We start from the raw sequence: 16,477 nt of genomic DNA, 5'->3' as shown, positions 1-16,477 counted from the left end.
AATGATATTCAGTTCATCAGATAAATAGTTGTATTTTTGTGGATGTGTTGTACCCACCCGTAACTTCTTTTCCATTCTAGCAGACTGCTTACAAAGTGGATGCCACACTTCACAACCTGAAACAGAGAGAAAGAGATAAATAAATTCAAATTGAAGGTGTGGCATCATCGCATTATGAGTTACAGCTTTGCAACCTGGTTCTGTGGTAGGAAAATTGAACTAACGGTACACTTCAGTCAGTTGAAGAATATGAACAGTATACTGTTTCCTTTCAGCCTATTTGGAAGGTTCGGTTTGGCTAACATGGAGCTCACACTGAGACAATATCGGGTGGCGGAAGATGCCAGCTCAAGCGTAATTGGTCACATTGACAAAGATTGACAAAGAAGTTGATAAAGGAGGGTAGGAGAAGCTATGAGGCTGGGCTAGCACTTAATATAAAAAAGGATAGCAAGAGTTTTTATAAATATATAAAAAGGAAGAGGCTGGCTAGGGTGAACGTTGGTCCTTTAGAGGATGAGAAAGGGGACCTAGTGGTAGGGGATGGGGATATGGCTAAGGTCTTGAATAACTTTTTTGTTTCTGTCTTCACGGAGGAGGACGTGAATAATTTGCCGGGTGTTAGCGATGGAAAGGTGGTAGGAATGGAGGGTCTTAATGACATTACAGTTACTAGAGAGGTGGTGCTCGACAGACTGGAGGGGCTGATTGTGGACAAGTCCCCAGGACCGGATGGAATGCATCCGAGGGTTCTGAAAGAAATGGCGGAGGTTATAGTGGATGCCTTGGTGGTTATTTTCCAGACGTCGCTGGATTCCGGGGAAGTGCCGGAAGATTGGAAAACGGCTAATGTTACGCCGTTGTTTAAGAAGGGTGCCAGGCAAAAGGTGGGGAATTATAGGCCGGTTAGTTTAACGTCTGTGGTAGGTAAAATGTTAGAATCCGTCATTAAGGAGGAAATTGCGAGGCATCTTGAAGGGAATTGCTTGATAGGGCGGACGCAACACGGTTTCATTAAAGGGAAGTCGTGTCTGACAAATTTACTGGAGTTCTATGAGGATGTGTCTAGGGCAGTGGATAGAGGAGAGCCGGTGGATGTGGTCTTTCTGGATTTTCAGAAGGCGTTTGACAAGGTACCTCACAAGAGGTTATTGCAGAAGGTCAGGGGACATGGAGTTGGGGGTAGGGTGTTAGCGTGGATAGAGGATTGGTTGTCAAATAGGAGGCAGAGAGTGGGGGTCAATGGGTGCTATTCGGATTGGCGGTTGGTGACTAGTGGGGTGCCCCAGGGGTCGGTGCTGGGGCCTCAGCTATTTACCATTTATATAGATGATCTGGAGGAGGGAACCGAGTGCAGGGTGTCGAAATTTGCTGATGACACCAAGATTGGGGTAAGGCAAATTGTGCGGAGGGTGTGGAGAGTCTGCAGAAGGATCTAGATAGGCTGGGCGAATGGGCCAGGAAATGGCAAATGGAATTTAATGTTGGCAAGTGTGAGGTGGTCCACTTTGGTAGGAAGAATGGTAGGAAGGACTATTACTTACGTGGCGAAAAACTGCAGCAGGCGACGGTGCAGAGGGACCTCGGGGTCCTTGTGCATGAGTCGCAAAAACCCAGCTTGCAGGTGCAGCAGGTGGTCAGGAAGGCGAATGGGATGCTGGCCTTCATAGCGAGGGGGATTGAATATAAAAGTAGGGAGGTCTTGCTGCAGCTGTATAGGGCATTGGTGAGGCCGCAGCTGGAGTACTGTGTGCAGTTTTGGGCGCCGCACCTGCGCAAGGATATTTTGGCCTTGGAGGGAGTGCAGAGGAGGTTTACTAGGCTGATACCGGAGTTGAGGGGATTGAGCTATGAGGAGAGGCTGAATAAACTAGGCTTGTACTCGTTAGAGTTTAGAAGAATGAGGGGAGATCTCATTGAGACGTATAAGATGATGAATGGGATGGATAGGATAGAGGTGGAGAGACTCTTCCCGCTCAAAAAAGACAGTAGGACTAGGGGGCACAGCCTCAAGATAAAGGGGAGGCGGTTTAGAACGGAGTTGAGGAGGAACTTCTTCACTCAAAGGGTGGTGAATCTCTGGAATTCTCTGCCCGTTGAAGTGGTGGAGGCTGCCTCGCTAAATATTTTTAAGAAGCGGGTTGATGGGTTCTTGATAAGAGAGGGGATTAAGGGTTATGGGGAGAGGGCGGGAAAGTGGAACTGAGCCACAACAGATCAGCCATGATCTTATTGAATGGCGGGGCAGGCTCGAAGGGCTAGATGGCCTACTCCTGCTCCTATTTCTTATGTTCTTATGTTCTTATGTTACATTCTGATGTTGCATTTGCCACAGTCAAGAAAGGGTGAAAACATAAGCTGAGTGGATAAAGGACCCTTTCCGGTGCATACTCTCAAATAAAATGATATTAAATTTATTTATTTCAAAATATATTAACTGACACTGCTGCCTCAACATGCTATAAAAGCCTCTCTGCCTTTTAAAATTCTTGTGGCTTTGGACTGCCACTCGCAAGAGAACTTGCATAAGATATGTTTCCAAGGGATTTTATTTTGTAGAAAAAAGTGTTTTCAAAGCTCCAAACAATCACATGTTGTGGATGCTCAGTATTTGCAATTTCTGTACATGTTTTAACATCATTTATGCTCTGCAACCAATTTGCAAAACTGTACCCTGAGACAAGCTTCAACTGATCTCTGACAGCAAGAAAGAAATACTTACAAATGAAATGGAAATTCATTTTCACAATTTAAATCACAGGTATTTGGAAACGTTCAGGGAATAAACCAAGGTAGAAGAGATGTGAGGACTAGAACTTCCAGGATCTGCCTTATGCAGAAATTTCATACCAGGATTTGTTGGGGTTCCAGGCTGATCTTACTGACAAGCACTCACACATCCAAATTTCTTTTAGAGCTCACTCGTTTAAGCCAGATCATAAACACTGACCCCCAAAACTACTGCAGATGTTTGTCCCACCAATATAGGTAACAAAGCATAGGCTGCTATCTTTTACAAAGGATTCTCGCTCTCATAGCCATGTGTAAGTTACAACAACAACTTGGAATTAGATGGTGCATTTAATATAGTGAAGTATTCCAGAGATAGGACTTTATAGGTTGCATAAAGAGAAACTGGAACGGAGTGCAAAAACATGGTCAAAGCTTTCAACTTTAAAGTGCATCTTAAAGGAGAAGATAGAGATAGAAAGCAGAGAGACTGGTGGAGATAATTCCAAAACATAGAGGCCAGATAGCTAACAACACAGCCGCCAATACTACAGCAATTAAATACTGTAATCTGCACAAGATCAGAACTGGACCAAAGCTTTCACCAATGTTGTGGGGCTGGGGGACACTACAGAAATGGTGACAGATGATGCTGTGGTGAGATCTAAAAACAAGGATGAAACTTTTAAAGTTGAGTTATCGTTGGACAGGGAGCCAATGTACGTTGGTGAGCAGTTGATTCATGGGTGATTGGGGCTTGGTGTGAGTTTAGATACAGGCAGCAACGCTGTTTGTATTTGTGGAGAGTGGAAGGTAGGACACCCAACAGGAGAGCACTATCATAGTCAAGTCTTGAGGCAACAAATACACAGATGAGGGCTTCAGCAGCTGAAGAGCTGAGGAAGAGGCTGAGATGAGTGATATTATGGAGATCGAAGTTGGTGAAAGTGATGAACATGTTCTCCAAGTGACTGCGAAGGATGTGAACTGTGAATAAATGGAGGATTGGAGTCGGTGGCTGTGAATCGAGTTTATGTTGGACTAGAGACATTGACCATGATTTTTCAGTCCTCTGGAAGTAAGGTGGGAGGTACAATTGCAGGTTACATAGAAACATTGAAGATAGGAGCAGGAGGAGGTCATTTGGCCCTTCAAGCCTGCTCCACCATTCATTACAATCATGGTTGATCATCCAACTCAATAGCCTAATCCTACTTTTTCCCCCATAACCTTTGATCCCATTCGCCCCAAGTGCTATTTCCTGCCTTTTGAATACATTCAATGTTTTGGCATCAACTACTTCCAATGATAATGAATTCCATAGGTTCACCAATCTTGGGTGAAGAAATGTCTCCTCACCTCCGTCCTAAATGGTCTACCCTGAATCCTCAGACTGTGACCTCTGGTTCTGGACTCTCCCACCATCGGGAACTTCCTCCCTGCATCTATCCTGTATAGCCCTCTTAGCATTTTATAAGTCTGTATGAGATCCCCCTCATTCATCTGAACCCCAGTGAAAACAATCCTAACCTAGTCAATCCCTCTTCATACATCAATCTCATCATCCCTGAAATCAGCCTGGCAAACCTTCGCTGCACTCCCTCGAGAGCAAGAACATCCTTCCTCAGAAAAGGAGACCAAAACTGCACACAATACTCTAGGTGTGGTCTTACCAAGGCCCTGTATAATTGCAGCAACACATCCCTGTTCCTGCACTTGTAGCCTGTCACAAGGAAGGCCAACATGCCATTTGCCTTCTTTACCACCTGCTGCACCCGTGTGCCAACTTTCAGTGACTGATGCACAAGGACACCCAGGTCCCACTGCACGCTCCCCTCTCCCAATTTAATATCATTCAGGTAGTAATCTTCCATCTTGTTTTTGCTTCCAAAGTGAATAACCTCATACTTATCCAAATTATACTGCATCTGCCATCGATTAGCCCACTCACCCAACCTGTCCAGATCATACTAAAGGATCTCTGCATTCTTGTCACAGTTCACCCTCCCATCAAACTTGGTATCATCTGCAAACTTTGAGATGTTACATTTTGTTCCCTCATCCAGATCATTAATTTATATTGTGAATAGATGGGGTCCCAGCACCGATCCCTGTGGCACCCCACTAGTTACTGCCTGCCAATTTGAAAAACATTCATTCATTCTTACTCTTTGTTTCCTCTCTGCCAACCAGTTTTCTGTCACACTTCCTCCAATTTCATGTGCTTTAATCTTGCACGATGATCTCTTGTATGGGACTTTGTCAAATGCTTTCTGAAAGTTCAAATATATCACATTGACTGGTTCCCCCTTGTCAACTCTATTAGTTATATCTTCAAAGCATTCCAATAGATTTGTCAGACATGATTTCCCCTCCATAAATCCATGCTAATTATGTCTGATCCAGCCACTGCTTTCTAAACGCTCCACTATAAAGTCCTTGATAATGGATTTGAGAATTTTCCCCTCTACCAATGTTAAGCTGACTGGTCTATAATTCCCTGCTACCAGTGTTAAGCTGACTGGTCTATAATTCCTTGTTTTCTCTCCACCTCTCTTTTTGAATAATGGGGCGACATTTGCTACCTTCCAATCTGCAGGGATTGTTCCCGAGTCTGTAGAATCCTGGAAGATGATCACCAATTCATCCATTATTTTTAGAACCATTTCCTTAAGTACTCTGGGATGTAGATTATCAGGCCCTGTGGATTTATCTGCCTTCATCCTATCAATTTTCTCAACACCATTTCTCTACTAATATTGATCTCCCTCAGTTCTTCCCTCTCACTAAATCTTGCCTTCTCCAACATTTCTGTCATTTGATTTGTGTCCTCTTTTATGAAGAGGGATCCAGTTGCTCGGCCATTTCTTTGTCCCCTATTATACATTCCCATTTCTTTCTGTGGGGGACCTACGTTTGTCTTCACCAACCTCTTTCTCTTCACGTATCTATAGAAACTCTTGGTGTCAGTCTTTATGTTCCCTGCAACGTTACTTTCGTCCTGTATTTTCCCCTTTTTTAATCAATCCCTGAATTGCTAAACTGCTCCCATGGTTGAATCCATTTGCTGATGTGATCCCACAGTTGGGCATTTTACAGACAATGACACAGAATGCAGCATAACATTTTGTGTTAACGAGGTGGACAGCTGATTTACATAATTAAAGACAAAATTAGGTTCCATTTGACATTGCTAACTACTAAGGGTGACCTCCTGTCATTTGGGAAGGCCGTTGGATAAATGGTGGTAGTCCTCCTGCTTCAGTCCAGGGAAGGGAATAGGGTTCTATGGGAAGGCAGCACCTGTGGTCCTAATGACCCTAGCAGAGGAAGGAATTTGCTCTCCAACCCTTAGCCCTTTACATGTTTATATATTTTTGCTTACCTCTTAGACATCCCAAGTCTCCTGCAACCACCTCTTCCTGAGGTACCTGCTCAGATTTCAGAGCTACTGGTCCTGTGACTGGATCAGGAGCATCAGGAATCTGCCCACTGTTGGGTAATGGGGGTGCGTGTGATAAAACTGCCACGCAAGTCCCAGTGTTGACAAGAACAGTTCCTGACTCGTTTTTTTTACCCCATTTTCAGGCTCCCAATGTCCCTCATCAAACACAGCCCATTGACTTTGGTCTTCTGAATAACGAGCATAATTTCTTCAGATTTACCACTGAAAGTATTGTAATAAACTCAGCATGTGGAAGTGCGGACAACACTGCCCAAAAATATTTTACTGCTTCAGGCAGAAGAAACAAATTGCCTGAATTCGTTATTTTTGACACTGATTGTAACTTTTGAAGAAGTCAACATTCTAAAGCAAATTTCTTATGAAGCAGTGGCATATTCATATTTTGGTAATGTCGGTTATTTTATTCAGGCATTGTCTGTTGACTTCTTTGCTTTTTTTTTTGCAGGCATTTCTGTGTTTCCTGACAGCATATGAATGCTAATGTGGGCAGTTGGCCTGATCACACATTTCTTGTATGTTGCTATAAGGAACAATGGGATAAATGTAGCCTGAGAGCGACAAGCTGGCTGCCTGGTGATCCCTCACACATTGAGGCCTCGCCTGTAGCCAGAATCTGTGCTCCCTGGGCCAGCCGGTCTATATCAGGCTGTCACAACATCAGGCGGCCAACACCCTCTGGGCTAGGTGCACGTGGTTTGTGGGGTGAAGGGCTCTCTGATTTGCAGAGAGGGGTAGTGGAGTGCCAGAGACCGAAGCTGGCATCATGGAATTTGGAGGGATGTTCTCATTCCTTCTGGCTCCACAAAAATGAGGAGCGACTTGCCTGTGTGCACCTCTTGGATCAGACGGAATCCTTGCCAGAGTGTGCACAGTGCATGGTTGCCTACTGCAGTCCAGAAGTGGATGTCAAGATTGGACATACATCCTATCTGTTTGAGGTTACTTCATGCTCCTTTCTTTGATAGTAGTGGAATAGCAGCTAATCTTCATCTGATCCATTTCTTGATTTGAAAAATAATGCCATTAGCTCATCCCTTTAAGAAAGTTATTTTGGAGGTGATATTCAGATTTTGTGGAGAGAAGTTGGGGGGGGGGGGAGGGGTGGGGGTGCTTGATCACCTTTGCCAGTTACTGCCACTGCCAAAAGAGAAAATTATCCTCTTTGTCATCTTGCTTACATTTGCCTTTGAGAAAAGGTGTTACTGACAAGGCATGTTATTATATCCCAATTAGGCCTGCTCCTGTGGTTAAAGTGCAGGAGAGTGAAACTAATTGGACAGCTTTCAAAGATTCTGCTCAAGCATTATGAATTGAGATCTTTCTCCAATGCTGCATTATTTTATGATTCCATGAAATGGCCTTGATGAAGAATATTCCACTGACTTCACAGAGGAGTCAGATGTTGTTTAATGAATTCAATTCCTACAGTTAAATAGGAAAAAAAATGTTGCCATTCTATTCCTCTACACTACCAACCACCAATCAAAAGTATTACTTACAAAAATTTATTCCTATCTTATTGATTAACCAGGTGTTGGAAGAATGAATGAAGTTAATTGTCTTCCTTTGACTTTCAGGATTAGTTATTTTGTTAGAGGATGCAATTTTCCAAATCAAAGTGCATACTTTCAACAACATCATGACAATGAATTGTGCCACCAGTATAAACAAACTACAGAGTGTGATTTGAAAGTCTCCAATCTATTCAGTTATCGACTGGTAGCATAGTGGTTGGCACTACTGCCTCACAGTGCCAGGGACCCGGGTTCAATTCTGGCCTCAGACGAATGTCTGTGTGGAGTTTTAACATTCTCCCTGTGTCTGCGTAGGTTTCCTCTGGGTGCTCTGGTTTCTTCTTGCAGTCCAAAGATGTATGGATTACGTGGATTGGTCATGCTAAATTAACCCTAGTGTCAGGGAGGTTAATAGGGTAAATATGTGGGGTTACAGGGCTTGGGTGGGGTTGAAGTCGGTGTGGACTTGATGGGCCAAATGGCCTCCTTCTGCACTGTACAGATTCTATTCTATTACCTCAGCTATGTCACTATCAGGAGAGACCAAGTGAAAAGTGATAATTTCTTCACAGGCTGAAGAGAAAACTGACATGATATCATCTCCGACTTGCATTCATTTTCGCCCAATTTACAATTACATTGGCTGGGAGGAGGTCAGCCTCAGCTTGTATCTAATCTTATCAATAAAGACTCGACCGAGACTGCAAAATCTTGGTTTTGAGCAGGGTCAGGCGAAAAGGTGACATGATTCAGCTCGCAGGCTTTTCAGGAACTTAGCCAAGATTCTGAGCCAACAGGAGATACTGTCTGAGGATGCAGATGGACAAAGTCAGCTGTTAGCTTTTTGTCTTTAATTCCCAAAGGGAAAACATCATTAGACAGAGTCAGCACAAAGTTCATTCAAATTGAATTTGAGGCCTTGAAAATGTCAGAGAAACTTAGTACATTCTGATGTGAATGCTTAGTGTAAAGGGCTTTGGGAGTAGAGCACAACTTGTGTACTAAGCTTATTAAGCTTTAGATTTTCATATATGTGGCTGGAATGTCTGAACAGCATTCCATTGCTGTGGTGCCTGCTTGAAATACATGTCAAATAGAATGCTCAATTTAAAGAGCAACTTTAAGAAATAGGAGCAGGAGTAGGCCATCTGGCCCTTCGAGCCTGCCCCGCCATTCAATAAGATCATGGCTGATCTGTCGTGGCTCAGTTCCACTTTCCCGCCCTCTCCCCATAACCCTTAATCCCCTCTCTTATCAAAAACCCGTCAACCCGCGTCTTAAAAATATTTAGCGAGGCAGCCTCCACCACTTCAACGGGCAGAGAATTCCTCTGCCATTCAATACCCCTTGCCAGGGGTTGGGATTCTCCAGTCCCACTATGGTGAATGGAGATTTAGTTGAATGCCAAGGCAGCAAGGCATGCAAGACCAGAGAATTCTGGCCTACCTGTTCATGTCTACCTAGTGCCTGGATTGTGTACTTTTAATTACAATGTTGTTGTCGCTGGTAAGGCCACTTTTTAATTGCCGCAGGAATATGGTGGTTAGCCACCTTGTTGAACCACTTCAGTCAATGTGGGGTAGGTACGGCCACATTCACTCTAGTAGGTGGAGAGTTGCAGGATTTTGACTCAGTGACAGTGACAGAAATATAGTTCCAAGATGGTGTGAGTGGCTTCAAGGGAATTTGAGATAGTGCCCATGAGACAGAGGTCATGGATTTCAAAGATGCCATTGAAGCAAAGTTGGCAAGTTGCTGCAGTGCCTTCTGTAGACAGTACATACTGCTGTCACTGTGCATCAATGGTTGAGGAAGTGAATGTTTAAGGTGGATGATAGGATGCTAATCGTGCAAGATGGTCTGTCCTAAATGATGTTGAATATCTTGACCACTTTTGTAATGGGATACTCTCCAGGCAAATAGAGAGTATTCCATTACACTCCAGATTTGTGCCTTGTAGAAAGTGGACAAACTCTGGGGAGTCAGAAAGTGAATTACTTGCTGCAGAAGTCCTAGCCTCTGACCTGCTATATGTCTGGTCCAGTTATGTTTCTGGTCCCTGATAACACCCATGAAATGTCTGGTGGGGAATCCAGTCATGTAATTCCATTAGATGTCAAAGCGTGATTGTGGGGTTAGATTCTCTTTCATTGGAGATGGTCATTGCTTGGCACTTGTGGGGTATGAATATCATTTGTCAGCCCAAGCTTGAATGTTGTTCAGGACTTGCTGCATTAGGACACGGACAACTTCAGTATCTGAGGTACTCTGCAATCCTCAACAAACATTCCCACCGCTGATCTTTTGATAGAGAACAGAATGAAGGAGCTGAAGATGGTTAAGCTGAAGAAACTACTCTGAGGAGTTCTTGCGCTGATATCCTGAGGTCTGAGGTGATTAGCCTTTAAACACTACAACATTCTTCTGTTGTGCTAAGTATGACTCCAGTCTGATTCACTCGTGTGCTAATCTTGTTCATTACAATTAAAATCAGACTTGTTTTATTACTTCTCTGATTGTAGTCTGACTGGTGAACACAAGTCGTTACCCTACTGCGTTTCACACAGCTTTTGATCACCCACACTTTTTCTTTTTTGTTATTTGTCCTTGACTTTTTGAAAGCATTGCAACCAATCCAAAACAAAAAGAGATGAAACTGCAATTATTAATTGGCTCCTAGGTTCCCATTCAGAAGAAATCTGAGAAGGCCTTTTCCTTTGGAAAGGAGTAAATCTGCCTGTATAACACTAAATAGAAAAAAGTATTGTTTTCCTTTTAAACTTGGAATGAATACGCAGGGTAATTAAACACTGCTGCTGATTATATCGTGCGAACGCACATCAGAGAATAATGATGCAGGTCCTTTAACAAGCCAGATAGAATACTCACAATATTGATCTGGATAACTTAGCTGGTCACAGATGCAACATTATACTTGCTTAGAGCCTTTTAAGTTTGAATTCATAGCATTCTATGTCACAGCCTACGGGACACACTGACGATTCCAGCTTGGTTTGGTATCTGTTTCTCCATTAGAAACAGAGCATTCATGTTCCACTCCAGTAGTTTAACATATAAGTCAGGCCAACACTTTAGTGTAGTACTGGGGAATTACTAATTTTCCTTTTTAAAATGTGGTGTAAACCAAGGAGCTCTTGCTTGCCTATTTGGAGGTATATGAATGATCTGGTGGCATGATTCAGAAGAACAGCAGTGGGGTCGGATGAGGGGATGTAGGGGTGAAGACGTTTTGCTGATGTTTCCTCACCTACATTTATCCCTCAACCATCAAAATAGGGTGAGTACCCAAAATCAAATTGGCCAAAGAACCAAATTTGTATTATAATATTCTGAATTATTGCAGTATGCTTATCCAAGGTCAATATTAATCTGGAATGCCGGTGCTGTGGTGGATGTAGTTAACTAGGAGGAGGAAACCAGAGGAACTTTTGTTGCCCATTGTGACTTGCCCTTGAGCAGATGAATAGCTTGCTAAACCATTTCAAAGGGTAGTTCAGAGTCAACCACACTGGTGTGGATCTGGAATAATATGTAGGCCAGTTCAAGTAAGCTTGGCTTCTTGAAGAACATGAGGAATCCAGTAGTTTTAATGTTTGTCATTATAGAGACCAGCATTTTGTTGGAGATTTATTAATTAATTTTAATTTTCCCATGATAGGATTTGAACTTATGTCTGCAGAACATTAGTATTTGGTGCTGCTGAATTACTAGTCCAGTTAACATTATCACTGTACTGTCACCTCGCCTAGTTAAATGACGGTCAAACATTATATTGTTTTGGAAATGTCCTTATCTCCATGTTACATCCAGCTAATTTTTTTGTCCTGGTTTGTAATACCACTGATGTTATGTGACATGATTCATAAATAAGAAAATGGAGTACTCAGAACTGAGGCAACATCTCCACACCTATCTAGCAAATCATCACAATGTAGGGAGAATTTCAACTATCAATTGTCTGATTATCATGCGCAAAACAGATCACTGACAGTTCAAATCTTGATGTAGGATGTCGACAGCAGTGTTCAAGAGTTAAAAGTCTTGATGTAGGATGTTGACAGCAGTGTTCGAGAAACAAAGGGTGAAGCATGCTCAGGCCATGCCAATCCCACTTTCTCCAGGTACCAACAACTTGCTCTGGGCCCTGTATGATACTGTCAATCCATTTTTGCCCTTCATTCACTCCCCTCCCACCAACGCAAACAGGTCTTATCCACTGGCTGGAGGTGGGGTGTATCCAGCTAATTTTCTACCCCAACTGTCCAGCAAGTTAACAGAAGTCTAGCCATTTGGTGCTCACATCTCATTGAGAAAATGTTAATAGGATCGCCAGTCAGTATATAAAAATCAAAATGCTTCAACTGAAACCAAAAACATCAAAGCCACAGTAAACTCAAATACCGTTGGCTTTCTGTAACATAGTATATTTTATTCAATAGGTTGTTCCATTTTTTTGGATCTCCTAAAAATATATCATTTCATAAATTGTTACTTTGTATTTCTTTTGGCTCTGGGGCAAAAAAGATCTGATGCTCTAGTGGGCCTTACAGGATATCATGCATTTTTTCATTCAGTATGGCAGCTTAAAGAACATGTTTGATTTAGCCAAACTTGGCTCAACAGCCTGTTTCTGTGGTTTATACTCCCATGTAATTCAGCGTAAGCCTGGCATACCTGTTAGGTACATTTCTTCTCCCTCTGTGAACATCTGGTGACATCTGACACACCTCGCACAAGTTGGATGGTAGTGCTTGCCTCCTGCCTAAAACAAAAATACACTTTCATTAAAAAGTCTTGTTGGCTTAACTTTAAAGAAGTTATAACTGAATACCTATTGCGGGCATCTAAAGCTTGCTGCTTGATTTTCTCCTCTGCACTTCAAGTGGGTGATACTTTATGCTAAGTTCTAACATGGAAAATCTGCCACAGCTATCCATGTATTTTCATTTTCCAGGAAACAATCAAAGGCTTGTATTTTATGGTTTCTAAGTGATTTGTAACAAATTTCTTGCAAAATTTTTCAGCAATGGTATGAATTTCACACCTCAATATCACTTTCCCTTTCAACAGTGTCATCCGTTGTCTCATTGTATTGCCTCAGGATATCTCTTTCTGTTCAATTCAGAGTTAAGCTGACTGAGACATGACATAATCATAGGAAGTTAAATGGATCCTGCCTTACCTCAGCAAATTTTCCATGTATATTGATTATCACATAAGTAAAGGAGAAGCTAACAGCTGGAATTCTTTGATGTCGTACTAGCGAGTGGCCGCTGCTAGCGAGAACGGAAAATTTGGCATTCAGCCAAATCCCTGTTCACAGTCGTGGGAACAGTAAAAAGTCTGACAACACCAGGTTTTAGTCCAACCTATTTATTTGATAATATTCTCACTAGCTTTCGAGGGGACAGCCTCTTCGTCAGGTGAATGGAGAGTTCTGGCCTCAGACAGAGCATATAAAGCACAGACAGTTTAGAGATTACTGATTAAAATGCGAATCCTTACACCTAACCTGCTGTTCAAGACCTGAAGTGGCTGACAATGTGAGTGGAAGGAGCACTGATCACAGGTTACAGAGATGTGTATTGTCTCCAGACAGTACAGTAAGTGAGGTTTTGCAAACCCAGGCAAGTCACGGGGGTTACAGATAGTGCGACATGAACCCAAGATCCCTGTTGAGACCGTCCTCATGTGTGCGGAACTTGGCTATCAGTCTCTGCTCAGCGACTCTGCGCTGTCGTGTGTCGTGAAGGCCGCCTTGGAGAATGCTTACCCGAAGGTCAGAGGCTGAATGCCCGTGACCACTGAAGTGTTCGCCAACAGGAAGGGAACAGTCTTGCCTGGTGACTGTCGAGCGATGTTCATTCATCCGTTGTCGTAGCGTCTGCATGGTCTCCCCAATGTACCATGCTTCGGGACATCCTTTCTTGCAACGTATCAGGTAGACAATGTTGGCCGAGTTGCAAGAGTATTTACCATGTACCTGGTGGATGGTATTCTCACGTGTGATGATGGTGTCCATGTCGATGATCCGGCATGTCTTGCAGAGGTTGCTGTGACAGGGTTGTGTGGTATTGTGGTCACTGTTCTCCTGAAGGCTGGGTAGTTTGCTGCGAACAATGGTCTGTTTGAGGTTGTGTGGTTGTCTGAAAGCAAGAAGTGGGGGTGTGGGGATGGCCCTGGCGAGATGTTCGTCTTCATCAATGATATGTTGAAGACTCCGGAGAAGATGTCGTAGCTTCTCCGCTCCGGGGAAGTACTGGACGACGAAGGGAACTCTGTCCACTGTGTCCCGTGTTTGTCTTCTGAGGAGATCGGTGCGGTTTTTCGCTGTGGCGCATCGAAACTGCCGATCTATGAGTCGAGCACCATATCCTGTTCTTACGAGGGCATCTTTCAGGGTCTGGAGGTGTCTGTCACGATCCTCCTCATCTGAGCAAATCCTGTGTATACGGAGGGCTTGTCCATAGGGAATGGCTTCTTTAACATGTTTAGGGTGGAAACTGGAGAAGTGGAGCATTGTGAGATTGTCTGTGGGCTTGCGGTACAGTGAGGTGCTGAGGTGACCGTACTTAATGGAGATGCGTGTGTCCAAGAATGCAACTGATTCTGGGGAATAGTCCATGGTGAGTCTGATGGTGGGGTGGAATTTGTTGATATCATCATATAGTTGTTTCAGTGATTGTTCACCATGAGGCCAGAGGAAGAAAATGTCATCGATGTATCTAGTGTACAGCATCGGTTGAAGATTCTGTGCAGTGAAGAAGTCTTGTTCGAACCTGTGCATGAAGATGTTGGCATATTGAGGCGCAAATTTGGTCCCCATGGCTGTTCCATGTGTCTGGATGAAAAACTGGTTGTTGAAGGTGAAGACATTGTGGTCCAGGATAAAGCGGATGAGTTGTAAAATTGCATCTGGAAACTGGCAGTTGTCAGCATTGAGTACTGATGCAGTCGCAGCAATGCCATCGTCGTGGGGGATGTTGGTGTAGAGCGCTGAGACATCCATTGTGACGAGGAGTGTCCCTGGTTCAACTGCTCCATGTGTGCTGAGTTTCAGTAGGAAGTCCGTAGTGTCGCGACAAAAGCTGGGGGTTCTTTGTACAATGGGTTTCAGGATGCCCTCGACGTAGCCGGAGAGGTTCTCACACAGAGTTCCATTGCCCGATACGATGGGACGGCCAGGTGTGTTTGCCTTGTGTATCTTTGGGAGGCAGTAGAGATCTCCAATGCGGGGAGTACGTGGAATGAGAGCACGGAGGGTGCTCTGAAGGTCCGGATCAAAGGTCTTGATCAAATTGTTGAGTTGACGAGCGTGTTCTTTGGTCGGATCTGTGGGTAATTGTCTGTAGTGTTCCTCATTGTTTAGTTGTCGGTACACTTCTTTACAGTAATCCGTTCTGTTCAGTATGACGATGGCCCCTCCTTTGTCTGCTGGTTTAATGACAATGTTGCGGTTTGTCTTGAGAGCGTGGATGGCGTTGCGTTGTGCTTGGGTGATGTTCGGGGCTGTCTTGTGAGTGCGGCTGATGAATCTGGTGTTAACGCACCTCCTGATGGTTTGGGCATACAAGTCCAGTCGAGGGCAGCGGCCTTCCGGAGGAGTCCAATTGGATTCCTTTTTACAGTCGTGGGACCAGAGAATCCCAGCCACGGATGAGGTCGGAAAATCCCAGTCAATGTCTGGAAAGGAGTTGCTCAGGTGGTTTGATAAAAGTATGGCTGAGGATTTGATCTCTCAAGGTGAAATATTAACAAATGTGAACACACAAGCTTATTTGATAGCACAGTACACACTTATTTTTAGTGGGTAATTGAATTTGATTACAAAAGGTACAGAGAAAGTTTAGGTCAAATCAATAGCAGATGCATTAAAGAATCAATGTGTGGATGCAAAATTGTCTTCATCATGTTCATTGTTGAAAATAATCGAATGCAAATATCATGTATCAGCGTGAAATATTTTATAATTACTTTTCTATGTCTTTTTCAATAAAGAAAATAAATACTTCCATTTAGAAAATACATCCCTGCTCTCAGGACATCACGTAGCCAATTAAGTACTTTTTGAAGTGTAGTTACTATTACAATATAGGAAATGGAACTATTTTAGAAATAATTTTATAATTACAGTTAAACGGCTTGAAATGTGTCACATTGTACGTTTTGCAATGAACCTGAATTGAGCTTTACACATGTGGCACAAATCCAATTTAAGCTATTGAAGTAAAATTTCAAACTTAAGTAATAGAGGAAAGGAAAACTAGTGACACTCAAGTTTACAAAGCTAAAAGTAACAGACACTGCTGAAAATAAATCACTTGTCAGGTGTTTGCAAATATGTGCCTTTAGAAAGTTACCGAGTGCAGATTTTCATTCATGAAGATGTGGATGGGAAGTTCCAAAGTATCTATAGCCTCAGTTCTGTGGCTGTTTGGTGGAGGGGTGGGGAGAGGATTATAAAAACAACATTTAGATGTGGGAGCAACATGTGAAATGTTCTTTGTTAATAGAGTAAGAGTGGAATTTACTCTTTAAGCAAAAGAGTACAGCTCTGTTAGTGCAATCAGGTGGACATTAATGCCCACATAGTGCTTTTTCAGAGTTATGCTTGGTGACTTGGCCAATATTTGTCTCTCAATCAACATCACTAAACAACAGATTATCTGGTCATTTTCACATTACTATTGATGAGCTTTGGCAAAGGATCATCTGGACTCAAAACATCAGCTCTTTTCTCCCCTTA

General features: G+C 43.1%; 1 protein-coding gene across 1 annotated transcript in view; it reads right to left on the bottom strand.

Moving 5' to 3' along the window:
• ablim3 (actin binding LIM protein family, member 3) overlaps positions 1–16,477 on the bottom strand; it is a 294,982-nt gene that overhangs the window by 75,529 nt on the left and 202,976 nt on the right. Inside the window, exons 7-8 of the mRNA XM_080201652.1 lie at positions 12,406–12,493; positions 58–116 (exon numbers count right to left, since the gene is read on the bottom strand). Of these exons, the coding sequence (XP_080057778.1) occupies positions 58–116; positions 12,406–12,493 (147 nt within the window). The remainder of the gene's footprint in view (positions 1–57; positions 117–12,405; positions 12,494–16,477) is intronic.

The sequence above is a fragment of the Carcharhinus amblyrhynchos genome, chromosome 13, assembly GCF_965287045.1.
Source record: "Carcharhinus amblyrhynchos chromosome 13, sCarAmb.v2.hapA, whole genome shotgun sequence".
NCBI classification, from domain to species: Eukaryota; Metazoa; Chordata; class Chondrichthyes; order Carcharhiniformes; family Carcharhinidae; genus Carcharhinus; species Carcharhinus amblyrhynchos.
This window is presented reverse-complemented; position numbering and strand designations above follow the sequence as displayed.